Source organism: Sphaerodactylus townsendi, linkage group LG06 (genome assembly GCF_021028975.2).
Source record: "Sphaerodactylus townsendi isolate TG3544 linkage group LG06, MPM_Stown_v2.3, whole genome shotgun sequence".
In the NCBI taxonomy this organism is placed as follows: domain Eukaryota; kingdom Metazoa; phylum Chordata; class Lepidosauria; order Squamata; family Sphaerodactylidae; genus Sphaerodactylus; species Sphaerodactylus townsendi.
This window is the reverse complement of record NC_059430.1, coordinates 59,550,968-59,563,217: the sequence shown is the minus strand read 5'-3', so window position 1 is coordinate 59,563,217 and position 12,250 is coordinate 59,550,968. Positions and strand designations below refer to the sequence as shown.

Genomic DNA, 12,250 nt, shown 5'->3' with positions numbered 1-12,250 from the left:
CTTACTGGGCGGTAAACCTTTTTCCAATGGGATTTCCGAGCAAAGAGGCCTTAATGAGGGTAGCCCTAAAACCAACGGCTGGCCGAGCCTACGATACTACAGGAACAGTGGCTCACAGGAGATCTACTGTGGTTCTTTATCTGTGTCTCAAAAGAGGCACGTACGGGGGAGGGGAAAATGGCGAAAGCTTAAGCAGTGTAATTTTCGTATTGCCACTCACGCCCTCTCGTGGACCCCCTCGGGAATGCTAGTCCTCCACCATTCCCCACCCCATAGACAGGGACGCCAAAGTTCACCACCGGGAGCTCCTTTGTTTCCACGGAAGTGACGTCGTACCCCCTTTCCCCCCTCAGCACATCTCCCCCCTCTTGTGTGGCAGCGGCTGGCTGCGGCAGCTGTATCGGCGGGCGGGGCTGGCTGCTGCAGCGGTGAGGGAGGAGGAGGAAGAGAAGCGGAATATGGCGGACGGCGTGGACCACATCGATATCTACGCCGATGTGGGAGAGGAGTTTAACCAGGTAGAGGAGACGCCGCGCGCTTGGGTTCCGCCATGGCCGCGGCTCTTCGAGTCAGGCGGAGGTGGGGAGCGTGAGGGGGTGATGATGCCTGTGCGCGCGTGAGAGGGAGCGAGGGAGAGGCTGACTGGCTGGGCCTCACAGGACGCACGGAAACGGCGCCGCCATTGTTGACTGTGGCGCCTGACCCAAGAGCCCGCGAGTTTTCCCGCCTGGCGCTTCGAGTAGGTTGCGAGGCGAGTGCTCCGGTAGCGGGGAAGGTCTCTTGCGTGCCTCCTCTTCTCTGCTTTTCTCTCGGAGGCCCCGGGAGCTGGAGAACAAGGAGCCCGAGTCCCTCGTAGCGTTGTGGCGTTTGTGTGGCGCTCCCCCTCCCGCTCGCCTTCATTTCCCTTGAGATGAGAAAGGCTGGAAGACGGCGGCGCGAACAAGCAGCAGCCGCTTCCCCGGAGGCGTCGAGAGAGATGTGTGCGAGAGGCGAAACCTCTCCCCTCCAGGTGTGCTCAGCAAAGGAGTCATTGCAAAGGCGTCTGGCAAGCCAACAGAGAATGCATTTATTTCAGAAAACAGTTTAGGGTAGAAGCGTGCCGCAAAAATGAGGGTAGCAAACCAGCCCCTCAATTTAACATGTTGGGTTGAAAAAACCGTTTGAGCACCAGGGTAACACGGTGATGAAATGGGCCAGTTAAATGCCGAGAACATTCAGCATCCTCATTGTTGTTCAGAAAATATATTTTAAAATTCCCACATGGATTCAGTTGTGTGGGAAGCAGGGTCAGATCTCCATATTTTTCGAGGAAGACAAGGGCACATAATGATGTCCCCCATATATTGTATACATATTTCTTCTTTATATACATATATAATTAACAACTCTTTTAAATGATATTGTATAGACTTCCATGAATTGTTAATAAATAACTTCTGCATTATTTGAGAGGCGTATTACCACCCTGCCCCTTGTTTGTAACTTCCAGTGGTATGGTTGTGGCTATCTCTCTTTCTTCTTGAATTTTTCCTACTCTGACTCCTCAGAACTCTCCGTTATATTCATTGTAACAGAAGTCGTCTTACATTCAGTAATCTTGCTACCTTCCAATCCTCTGGTCAGGAGGCTAACTTCAGTGATGTGGAAAAAAATTTATTGGGGAGGTGAACAGTTTCACACGTGCCTTCTTGTTCATGTGAACCATCCATGGTCTGTGATAGATCTCACACTCCAGCTATCAAGGTCTCACAAATTGGTTTATATTGCTAGAAAGGGTGACAGCCTAACATATGATCACTCATCCCTCTCCATTATCATCCAGACAAGGATTTAGTGAAGTGGCCCACAGCAGAGTATTAACATAAACATCTTTGAAAGAGTGTACTTGCCAGATTGATTAGTCCCTTCAGTTCTTCAGACTCTTTCCCAGGTGCCTTGGAACCAGCAACCCTTGGAACTGGTGCACAAAATAGTTCTTCTGCTTCCCTGTCCCCAGCTGTTGCATGCGTGTGAGAGCCAGAAGGATGGAGAAAGTGATGATGGGGAAGATGATGCAGGCTTACCAAGTGCAGGGACTGCAAGTCCCATGGCACAAGTTTCCAGCTGCAGTCCTTGCCATCCTTGTCCCCCAGGAACAGGGCACTCCTCGGCTACCTCTGCCTACTCTGCACAGGCAGTGTATCTTCCCAGGCGGCTTCGCAGGCACACAGCACTCAGGCCTCTGGCTACAGCACCACAGTGGCCTCCCTGCCTGCCTTAGTGCTTGGATCTGGAGGTGGCTAGTCATTTCAGCCATGGGCAAGACAAGCATGTGACGCAACTGGAACAGGCACTGACCTCTGGTCAGGGTCACTGAAATGGGAAGAAGGGCTGGTGGCTACCAATGCCCCCTCTCAGCCTGAGGCAGCCACTACGCCCCCCCACCCCGCCCTCCCCATGTCTGGCCCTGGTGGAAGGTACAGGTCCCTTCATTTGATCATCTGGTGTTTCTGCAGGTATCGTGAATTCTCAATACTGTAATATCAAGTAATTTGGGAACAAATCATTTTGCTACAAATATCTCAGTAGTATTCCCACACTTCAGATTTTGAAAATTTCCATTATGTTTTTGAAGTTCACTGTAGGCACTTGTATTTGTGGTAATATCCATTTCACACACAATCCTAGAAATAAAGGGGTCTCTAGCAGATAATTCTCAGCATCATCATTGACTAAAATTTCCAGAAAGCTTGCAAGGAAGACAAGATTGTTAAAACTATTACAATATGTCTTTTAACACACCACTTTTGAATAATTTTCTTTTAAGATTAGACTGGTTATGTCAACTATAACTTGTGCTCATTTTTACTTCAATGATAGCATCAAGGATGCTTTGGTGTTTCAATGTTAATTGAATATATTGATGCATTTGCAAACATGGCAGTGTATTGGACCTATTCTTCCTGCTTGATATTCAATAAAACTGTTGGGTACAAGGATGCATCTTTTGTAGTTACTCTAAATAATAATAAAGAGCAAATGTTATGAATGAACCATGGAGGCTGCATATCTGGCTATTGAATACAGTGAGATGAAGTTTTTCTAGCGACACGAGAGAGGAGGAGTGACTGGTCAGGTGGGTTGTGAAGGAGTTTATTGTCATAGCAAAACAAAGCAAAAGACCAGTGGTACCTTAAAGGCTAACAACATTTATTTCAGCATGAGCTTTCATGAGCTGCAGTTGACTTAAGTCTTCAGAAGCAAGAGGGGCTTCATAGGCGATCAAGATACATTATTTTGGCATCTTCAAGGAATTCAGTTTGGAAGCAAGCACCTTCCTCCTAGGGGGGAAGTTGGCTTAGAATCTCCCAACATTTTGTAACCCACCCCCCTCAAATGATAGTCATTATGTGGTGGTATCCACTGACTTTTTTTAAAATTCCCAAAGAGCCCCAACAAGGTTGGCTAAACAAGGTTGGATACCCCTTGAAAAGAAATTGGGGATGTGATTTGGAGTGGACATATGCATGCCAGGCAAAGATAGCTGTCCCATTTGGGCCTTCACTTAAACCCAGAAACTACTTAAAGCTTTGCATTAAAAGAAAGAAATAGGGGCGGGGTAACTTTGAATAATGCATAATGCAACAAATGTTAGTTTGCCCTTAGATACAAAGCCAGATTAATGGGAAGATTTTCAGAAAGATTTTAACAAACTTTTTGAAAAATGATCCATTTACCCCACAAACATAAACGAACTGTAAATTTTATGTTAAAAATGTAAAAAGGTGAATTTCTTAAGGATACATTAAATGAAAAAGAGGTCAGTCATATTTGAATTTTGCATTTATAAAGCACTACTATTTTGAAACTTGGATTTGACTTTCAGACCCAAACCTTTAGTTCTAGATGAAATATCTCTTGAGCAAAAACACTGACTATTGAACACATTTTAATCTAGCATCTATAACTTCACTATCTTTTAGGAAGCAGAATATGGTGGGCATGATCAAATAGACTTGTATGACGACGTCATTTCTCCATCTGCCAATAACGGCGATGCACCAGAGGACCGTGATTATATGGACTCTCTCCCACCCTCTGTTGGAGATGATGTAGGCAAAGGATCAGCACCAAATGTTGTCTACACATACACCGGAAAGAGAATTGCACTGTATATTGGAAATCTTACTTGGGTAAGTATTACACATTGCTGCATATTTCTGTTGTTAATTATTGTAACAAGGGCTTTTGAGTGGGTAAACATTATAGTTTAATATTCCATTATATTAATAGGCACTTTATTTTTGAGAAATAAAAACGTAATTTGCTCAAATTATCAGGTAGGATTAGAAAAGAGCATTCCATCTTTCAAACAGCCTCAAAGTTAATTTTGATAATGGAATTGGTTGGTATGGAAGGTGTATATGTTTATGCTCTGTTGATGAATTACTTTAAATGATTGTAGTGTCGAAGGGATCATGCTCTTTTTTCTGTAACCTAAAACTATAGTGTTGGTTATGAATATTTTACAGTGGACCACAGATGAAGATTTAACTGAAGCAGTTCATTCACTTGGTGTAAATGATATTCTGGAGATAAAATTTTTTGAAAACCGTGCTAATGGTCAGTCGAAGGGGTAAGAAAGTTGAAATATATTATCTCTTTTTTTTCTGTTCTACTTCTAACACTATGACAGGAAATAAGATTTAATAGTATCTTACTTACCTGGAAGTAATGTGGCCTAAGAACATAGAAGGACAAATGAACTTGAGAAAGTGGCAAGCAGAATGAGAAATTTTGAGAAGTAGTTGAAAATGTTATAAAAGGGAAATCTGTTCATGTGTACATGGCAGCACATAAAAAGTTGGCGAGCTCTTGTGAGAATTCTCATTGTTATTGATCATGGCTGTTATGTAGCTGTAATATTCAGAGTATACTTTATGTAGTTATAGCATTGAGAATATTGTTTATGTCCCTATTTGTCATCACTACTGTAAAAGACCTTTTGGCTTTACTTTTAAACATGGTAATTTGAACAATTTTTACTCCTCTTTCTCCTTTCCACTCCATTATGGACAAAGTTAGGAAAGGTCTTCTTTTCTCAACTCTTAGCCCCCGTCACCCCATAAAGAATCTACAGTAATTCAGTTTTTGTCTTCTTTGTTAATTGCAATCAATTTTCATCCCTTCTGTCTCTACCCTTGGTACTGTTGTATTCTATCTTCAAATGAAGGTGATACATCCTGGCTCAAAAGTTGTGGTCTGTTGTGGAGAGAAAGATGGGCATTAAGCATCTCAGCCTAAGAGATTAAAAGAGATTGGTTAAAAGAACCAAGTGTGGTCATATGTGCTGCGACAAGTTGCAGCAATGTGTTTCCACATTTCAAGGAAATGCAGATTCTTGAGCATAGTCTAACGATCTTATTAAGTGCCGCCTTTGTCAAAATCATTATTCTCTGTACTATTAAACATAGTACTTTTAAAAAAGAGCATTTATATTGCCCTAAGCTATCAGCAAGACGTATCTTTTTCTAGAGTTGTGCCCTTTTTCTTTAGTTGTTTGCTGCCACAGGAAACAAAATGGCAGGCGCAACTATAGAAAAAGTCTTGTTACTAGCCATCTGGAGCAATATAAATGCTCATTTTTCAAATTATTATGTCTAATAGTTCAGGTAATAATGATTTTGACACAGGTGGCACTTAAATAAAATTGTTAGATGCTGCATGAGAATCGGGGTGGGGGGGTGTCTTCTTTCTGGCATTCCACTAGAAAGAACACCCAGGAAGTGTTGGTGGATTAAAGCACACATCTCCTGTGTTCTTTTGCTAGAAAATGGTATAGTTTAAGATAAAGTATACAAATTCTATGAGTGCAGCAGTTATATATATGGGTATATATAGTTTAAGATAAAACATAAATATTCCAAATTTTCATATATAGCCTTTTGAGATTTCTGAAAATGTGTCTTTTCTTCCATTATCTTATTCAGGTTTGCTCTTGTAGGTGTAGGATCTGAAGCCTCATCCAAAAAACTAATGGATCTGTTGCCTAAAAGAGAATTGCATGGTCAAAATCCTGTTGTAACTCCATGTAATAAGCAGTTTCTGAGTCAATTTGAACTGCAGTCAAGGAAAAGTAAGTGTTGCTTTCAGCTGCTTTCAGTGAAGTGAAAGGGATATTTGCCTTTAAGTTAACAAGTGTCAGATGTGGTATACATGGTTGAAGCCATGCTGGCAGGGGCTGATGGGGTTTATAGTCCATGAACATCTGGAGAGCCTCAGGTTGCAGACCTCTGAGCTAGAGGATTTTGTTTTCAGATTTGAAAGCCCTTGCTAATGTGATGTTGTATGTCATGCTTTTATTTCACTACTGCAGCTACACAGTCAGGGCAGATGTCAGGAGAAGGAAAAGCTGGTCCTCCAGGGGGTGGTTCACGGGCAACATTCCCACCAAGTAATAGAGGGAGGGGTCGTTTTCCTGGTGCCCTACCTGGTGGGGACAGATTTCCTGGACCAGCTGGACCAGGAGGACCACCTCCACCCTTTCCAGGTAAAATTCTTTAATGTTTTGTATTTTGCTACTTCTATATATAGATAGAAGATATTAAACTCAGCATGCTAACCTCTAGGGCTTTTATTGCTGGATTGATGTAGGGATATCTGATACTGAAATGTATTTTCTGAATAATTCATTAGATGACCAATTGCAGTTAAGGCCTGGTAGAGTTAAGCTCAAAGAATAAGCTTGATGTTAGATTCCCTAAAAGTTGCACTGAGTTTAAAGTTGGATAGAACATTTTTGCATTGTACGAAATGTGTAACTTTCCAATCTCCCTAGTTTTTATTTTTAAAAAATACGAGTTTAGGAGTTGCTTTTCTAAAGAAAGCTACTTGTAAATACATTAAAAATAGAAAGTTGATACAATACAATTTTAAAAAACCCCTAAATACTGTATATTTATTTACTTCGTTTATTCCCCACTTTTCATCACAGTGGGATCCCAAAGTGGCTTACATCATTCTCTTCTCCATTTTACTTTCACAACATTTTGAGGTAGGATAGGCTCAAAGTGACTGACCCACAGTCACCTAGTAAGCTCCCATGGCAAAATGAGGGTTGAACCTGGCTGTCTCTTATTCTACTCAAACACTTTATTCACTACACCACATTTCAAAAGCACAAATGTATTTTTCCTGTTTATTGTTTTTACTGTATCAATCAATAACCAATAGGAATTTGTTTTTTGCTGACATGCCATGTTCCTTTTTGCTGTGATATACAGATAGCTTAAGTAAACTGTCATGCCTTATGCTTTTCTAAAGTTGTCCCATCTTCTGCTAACTGCGTAGATTCATAAAGGAAAACATAAAGATCAGTTACCAACCTTTTTTTAAATAGAAGTCATTCTGTAATCTTGCTGAAAAAGTTGCCAGAAGGATTTTAATTGTGGAAATTGTTTTCCCCCCTTTTAGCTGGACAGACTCCTCCACGTCCGCCATTAGGTCCTCCTGGCCCTCCAGGCCCTCCAGGTCCTCCACCACCTGGCCAGGTTCTCCCTCCTCCATTAACTGGTCCTCCCAATCGCGGTGACCGCCCTCCTCCTCCAGTTCTGTTTCCTGGACAGCCCTTTGGCCAGCCTCCATTGGGTCCACTCCCCCCTGGTCCTCCACCTCCGGTTCCAGGATATGGCCCACCACCAGGCCCTCCACCCCCACAACAAGGTCCTCCTCCACCTCCAGGCCCTTTCCCCCCTCGTCCACCTGGTCCACTAGGGCCACCTTTGACACTGGCTCCTCCTCCTCACTTGCCTGGGCCACCACCTGGTGCTCCCCCACCAGCCCCACACGTGAATCCAGCTTTCTTCCCCCCACCAGCCAACAGTGGTATACCCACATCAGACAGCCGTGGTCCACCACCGTCAGACCCATACGGCCGACCTCCACCATATGATAGAGGTGATTATGGGCCACCAGGCAGGTGAGTGCCTTTCTGTGTTGTTAGATAATTGTTCCCATTTAGGGGTTCCACACTCAGTCTGTTTAGGTTATTTTGTTTCCCTTTGCACTAGGAAGTGTTGGAAGTTGCTTAAATGTGAGGCTGCTGCTAAATCATGGTTTCACAGACTTTTAGATTGGGATCCTCTTTTTAAAGTATTTAGATATCTACTCCTGGAACATTATACCATGCATGTATTCTAAAGCAGATTGCACAGAGATCCTTGGAAGGAGTGATGTGCACTGCTGTGTGCGGAGATGCATGGTTTGGAGCAAAAAAAAAGCAAGCATCAAAATTAGGCAGGACGTTTGCCTCCTCTTCCTTAAAAATGTCATTGAAACACCAAAGGTACAGTTCCCAAATTAATTGTAATGTTAGGGCAAGTTGGGACAGCAGTCATTCTAACAGAGACAACACTAATCGGGGTGATCCTTTCAAGAGGTCATTCAACTCACCTGTCCCTTGACTGTCAAGAAGAACAAATATATATCTGACTCAAAATCCTTTCCTTCCCTGTATCTTGGTGTTACTTTTCCTGGTGTTTTGCACCTGGCTGGGCTGGAGGATGCTATTACATAGCTTGAGAACCAGTACATGAAATACAGTACTCAGGTATTCTAGCTACATATTTACCTTAGATTGATTATGCATTTATTGTTCATATAATTTATATCTTGTGCATAAATATATGGATATATTTGCAAGGATATGTTAGCATTTTACCTTGTATTACACCTTTATTTATTGTTAGTATCTTAATGACCCAATTACCAAGATTACTTCTGCACAAAAGGTTTAATTCTGTTCCTCAGCTATATAACACAGAATAAGTGCTAGTCCATTCTGTGTTTCGTCCACTTTTGCCATTGGACAGATTCTCTGAAAGGAAACCCTCTGTGCACTGTATAAGTCTTGAGATGTATTCCTTTTTTGTCTGCTTCACCCACTGCAGTCCCTTGACTGCTCTCAAAATGTGGGTAGTTGTATTAAAACACTCCATTGCTGCTTTCTTCATCAAGCAGCCTTGCTTGTTCGAATCCCCCATTTGTTTTCCAGTCATCTTTGAAGAACTCTTGTTAATTTATATCTGTTGCTGCTTCTCTTTCTTTGATGTTGCCTATCTTCTGTGCGTGTTACATTGTCTCATAATAGGCTGTCAGTTATGTAAAATTTAGTTGTATATTATGGTGGCTAGGAAGGTTTTGTTGGCTTGATTATTTATTGGAAAACCAGTTTAGTCTTATATTGCACTTCTGACTAAATCCACTGAATTAATGTTGAAAATGTTATGTTTTAAACTTCACCAAGCACCATTCCAAAATGTAGAGTTTGGGACATAATTGCTTGAAAATACCTAAGAGAACTCTTAATAAAACCAAATTGTTATCCTTGTATATCAAGATAGATCTCTAGTAGGCAAGGGAGGGTTGAGGGTGGTGAAAGCCGAAGTAGAATCTCTGCACATGATGTCCAATATTTTCATGATGATCTCAACTACAATCCATAACTATATTTAAATTGTCAATTATATATCATAGGCGTTTCACTGGAAATAACATGTCCATAAGAGAACAATTACATATGCCATTGTATTGGAGACAATCGAAAAATAATACTCAAAACGCAGGGAGGTATGAATTTTTAGACATTTCCTCTTATGCTAAATCGGCTATAGGATCTTGATCCACTTCTTACTCTTAAGAGGATAGCATTGCTTATCATTCTGCATTTTTCTTTCTACCAAAAGAACTAACACTTGAAAGAAACATTTCTCAAAAGCAAGTTAAGCCATACAGCTTTGCAGTGCTGAAAGGAATATGAAGGATGTATAGTCTTAACTCCAACCTCTAAAGCTTGATCTTCATTCCTGATGCCTTAGTCAAGTCAATTAAGTTATATTATTTAGATTAATATTTGCCCCATGTAAAAGGAAGAAGTGGTGGGCAATATGTCTCTAGGCCAGGGGTCTGCAACCTGCGGCTCTCCAGATGTTCATGGACTACAAATCCAATCAGCCCCTGCCAGCATATTGGCCATGCTGGCAGGGGCTTATGGGATTTGTAGTCCATGAACATTTGGAGAGCCGCAGGTTGCAGACCTCTGCTCTAGGCGTACGAAAGTTAGGAATAGAAAAAAGCATGTTTTTATCAGATCCAGATTTTATGTTTTAAGCAGCCTTCTGCAGATGACATTTTATGGGTTGAAATCAACATGAGTAGACAAGGAATGGGCATGAAGACACTGGTCCTGCCCAGTGGATGATTGAGCATGAAGTCTGTGTGTGTGGGTTGTAGTCCCAAAATTGTATTCCCTATTACGGGGGATGGAGCTTGTATCCATAGACTCTGTAATCATAATCTGGTAATAGCGTATAGAAAGGGGGTGGTATTAGAATGTTCTTCTGTGCTCCCATTTTGTACATGTTTATGGTACATGTGTAATATCTTGTGAGTGCTACTGACAGATGAAATGTGTTCAAGAGGGGATTTTCAGAATTGTTAGGTATTTTTCTGCTACTAATGATGAGTAATTGAGCTGTTAGGTGTACAGCCAGCACATTGCAGCATTTACTTGTTATGTAGTCTGATTTCTAGCTGTTGTAACACATGTGCTGAGCATCTTCATTGATACTCACTCACTGGGCAGGGCAATTTTCTATATCTATATATATTTATACGCTTGAAGAAATAACCTACGTAAGTGTAGAAGATTCGTAAGCATATTGTAAAGCTCTCTGATGATGAAAAGCACTGCTTAAGTAGACCATCTGACGGAAGGTTTCAGCACTACTTACAGAACTACTGCTTCTGTGCTAGTGCCCCTTTTTCTCTAGTGTGCAGGTTTTGCATTTTAAAAATCTTGATGTAGCAAAAAACCCCTTTCTCTTATGTGTTACTTTGCTTAAGATTGCAGACTGTTAAATATATAGCTGTGATTAGCTGGAAGTAAAGTCTTGAACTTGTGTATGTTTGCAGAGAAATGGATGCTGCAAGGACACCTTTAAGTGAAGCAGAATTTGAAGAAATCATGAATAGAAATAGGGCCATCTCTAGCAGTGCCATTTCAAGAGCTGTTTCAGATGCCAGTGCTGGTCAGTATGGCTTTTTTCCTCCTATCCATAATCATAATTCATAAATTCCTTCTAGTGGTGGTCTCTCCTTTTGTGTATTTCTGCTGAACCAAGAATGTGTCTGTCTGCTAAACCAAGGCTTCTAGTCCTGGTGGAAGACTCTGCTGCTAGTGGGATGGATTCTTAGGACCAGTTCTATAGTCATAGAAATTACTTGTGTTGGGAATCTGTAACAACTAATCCTGGGAGGAATATTATCTTTGAAAATATAACTTTCTAAAAGCCCCATCAGATCGAACTAGACTATATTTCCAGAAACAGGTGGTAAGTCTGTGACTGGACTACATCAGTCCAGACTATAGGTAAGGGCTCCTACAACATATGAATTTAATTAGACTAGAAGCCTTCTCCCTAATATCTGGTTTTCTTCATTGAAGAGCATTCAGTCATATAAGCAACCTCTTTTTCTTTCTTTTTTTGCATTAAGTCACAGCTGATGTATAGTGACCCCATTGGGTTGTCAAGACAAGAGATGTTCAGAGGTGGTTTGCCATTGCTTGCCTCTCTATCATAACCCTAGTATTCTTTGGGTGTCTTCCATCCAAATACTAGCCAGGGCTGACCCTACTTGGCTTCTTAAATCTGATGAGATCCGACTAGCCTGGGGCTATTCAGGTCTGAGCAAGCCACCTTCTACAACCGACAACAGTATGGTCAAGGTGCAGGATCACCAAGCCATCTGTTCTTTGTGGAAATTGTTGTTTAGACTGCAGTAATACATGTTCTAATAATTGTAGAAGACAACGAACAGTAGGGTTGGATGTTTAGAAACCATATATGTAAACCATATTCATCCATATGTGTTTTTTCACCTTCTAGGAGACTATGGAAGTGCTATAGAAACGTTGGTGACTGCAATTTCTTTAATTAAACAATCCAAAGTGTCGGCTGATGATCGTTGCAAAGTACTTATTAGCTCCTTGCAAGATTGCCTTCATGGAATTGAGTCAAAATCTTATGGTTCTGGGTCAAGGTAAACCTTTTGTGTATAAACAGATATAGGTTTTGGGAGGGAAACCTTATTAGAGAGTACTATAATGAACTTGATATGAGTCCTAGAATAATTCACCTGTTTTGTGAAGCTTCAGTTTCTTGGCTAGGAGAACATGCTATAACTGGGTTCAAATAGTTAGAACTGATACAAG

The 12,250-nt window shown here is 41.4% G+C and overlaps 1 protein-coding gene across 4 annotated transcripts in view; it reads left to right on the top strand.

The window, feature by feature from the left end:
* The first annotated feature begins 336 nt into the window (after positions 1–336).
* CPSF6 (cleavage and polyadenylation specific factor 6) overlaps positions 337–12,250 on the top strand; it is a 28,289-nt gene continuing 16,375 nt past the window's right edge. Inside the window, exons 1-10 of one of the 4 annotated variants that reach the window (XM_048502492.1) lie at positions 373–518; positions 816–1,009; positions 3,963–4,172; positions 4,512–4,615; positions 5,970–6,115; positions 6,356–6,529; positions 7,453–7,957; positions 9,514–9,606; positions 10,951–11,066; positions 11,925–12,078. In XM_048502492.1, coding sequence (XP_048358449.1) covers positions 911–1,009; positions 3,963–4,172; positions 4,512–4,615; positions 5,970–6,115; positions 6,356–6,529; positions 7,453–7,957; positions 9,514–9,606; positions 10,951–11,066; positions 11,925–12,078 — 1,601 coding nt within the window. In that variant the 5' untranslated portion in view covers positions 373–518; positions 816–910. Of the gene's footprint in view, positions 519–815; positions 1,010–3,962; positions 4,173–4,511; positions 4,616–5,969; positions 6,116–6,355; positions 6,530–7,452; positions 7,958–9,513; positions 9,607–10,950; positions 11,067–11,924; positions 12,079–12,250 lie in introns of all 4 variants that reach the window. The other 3 variants (XM_048502493.1, XM_048502494.1, XM_048502495.1) reach the window with 3 other exon arrangements.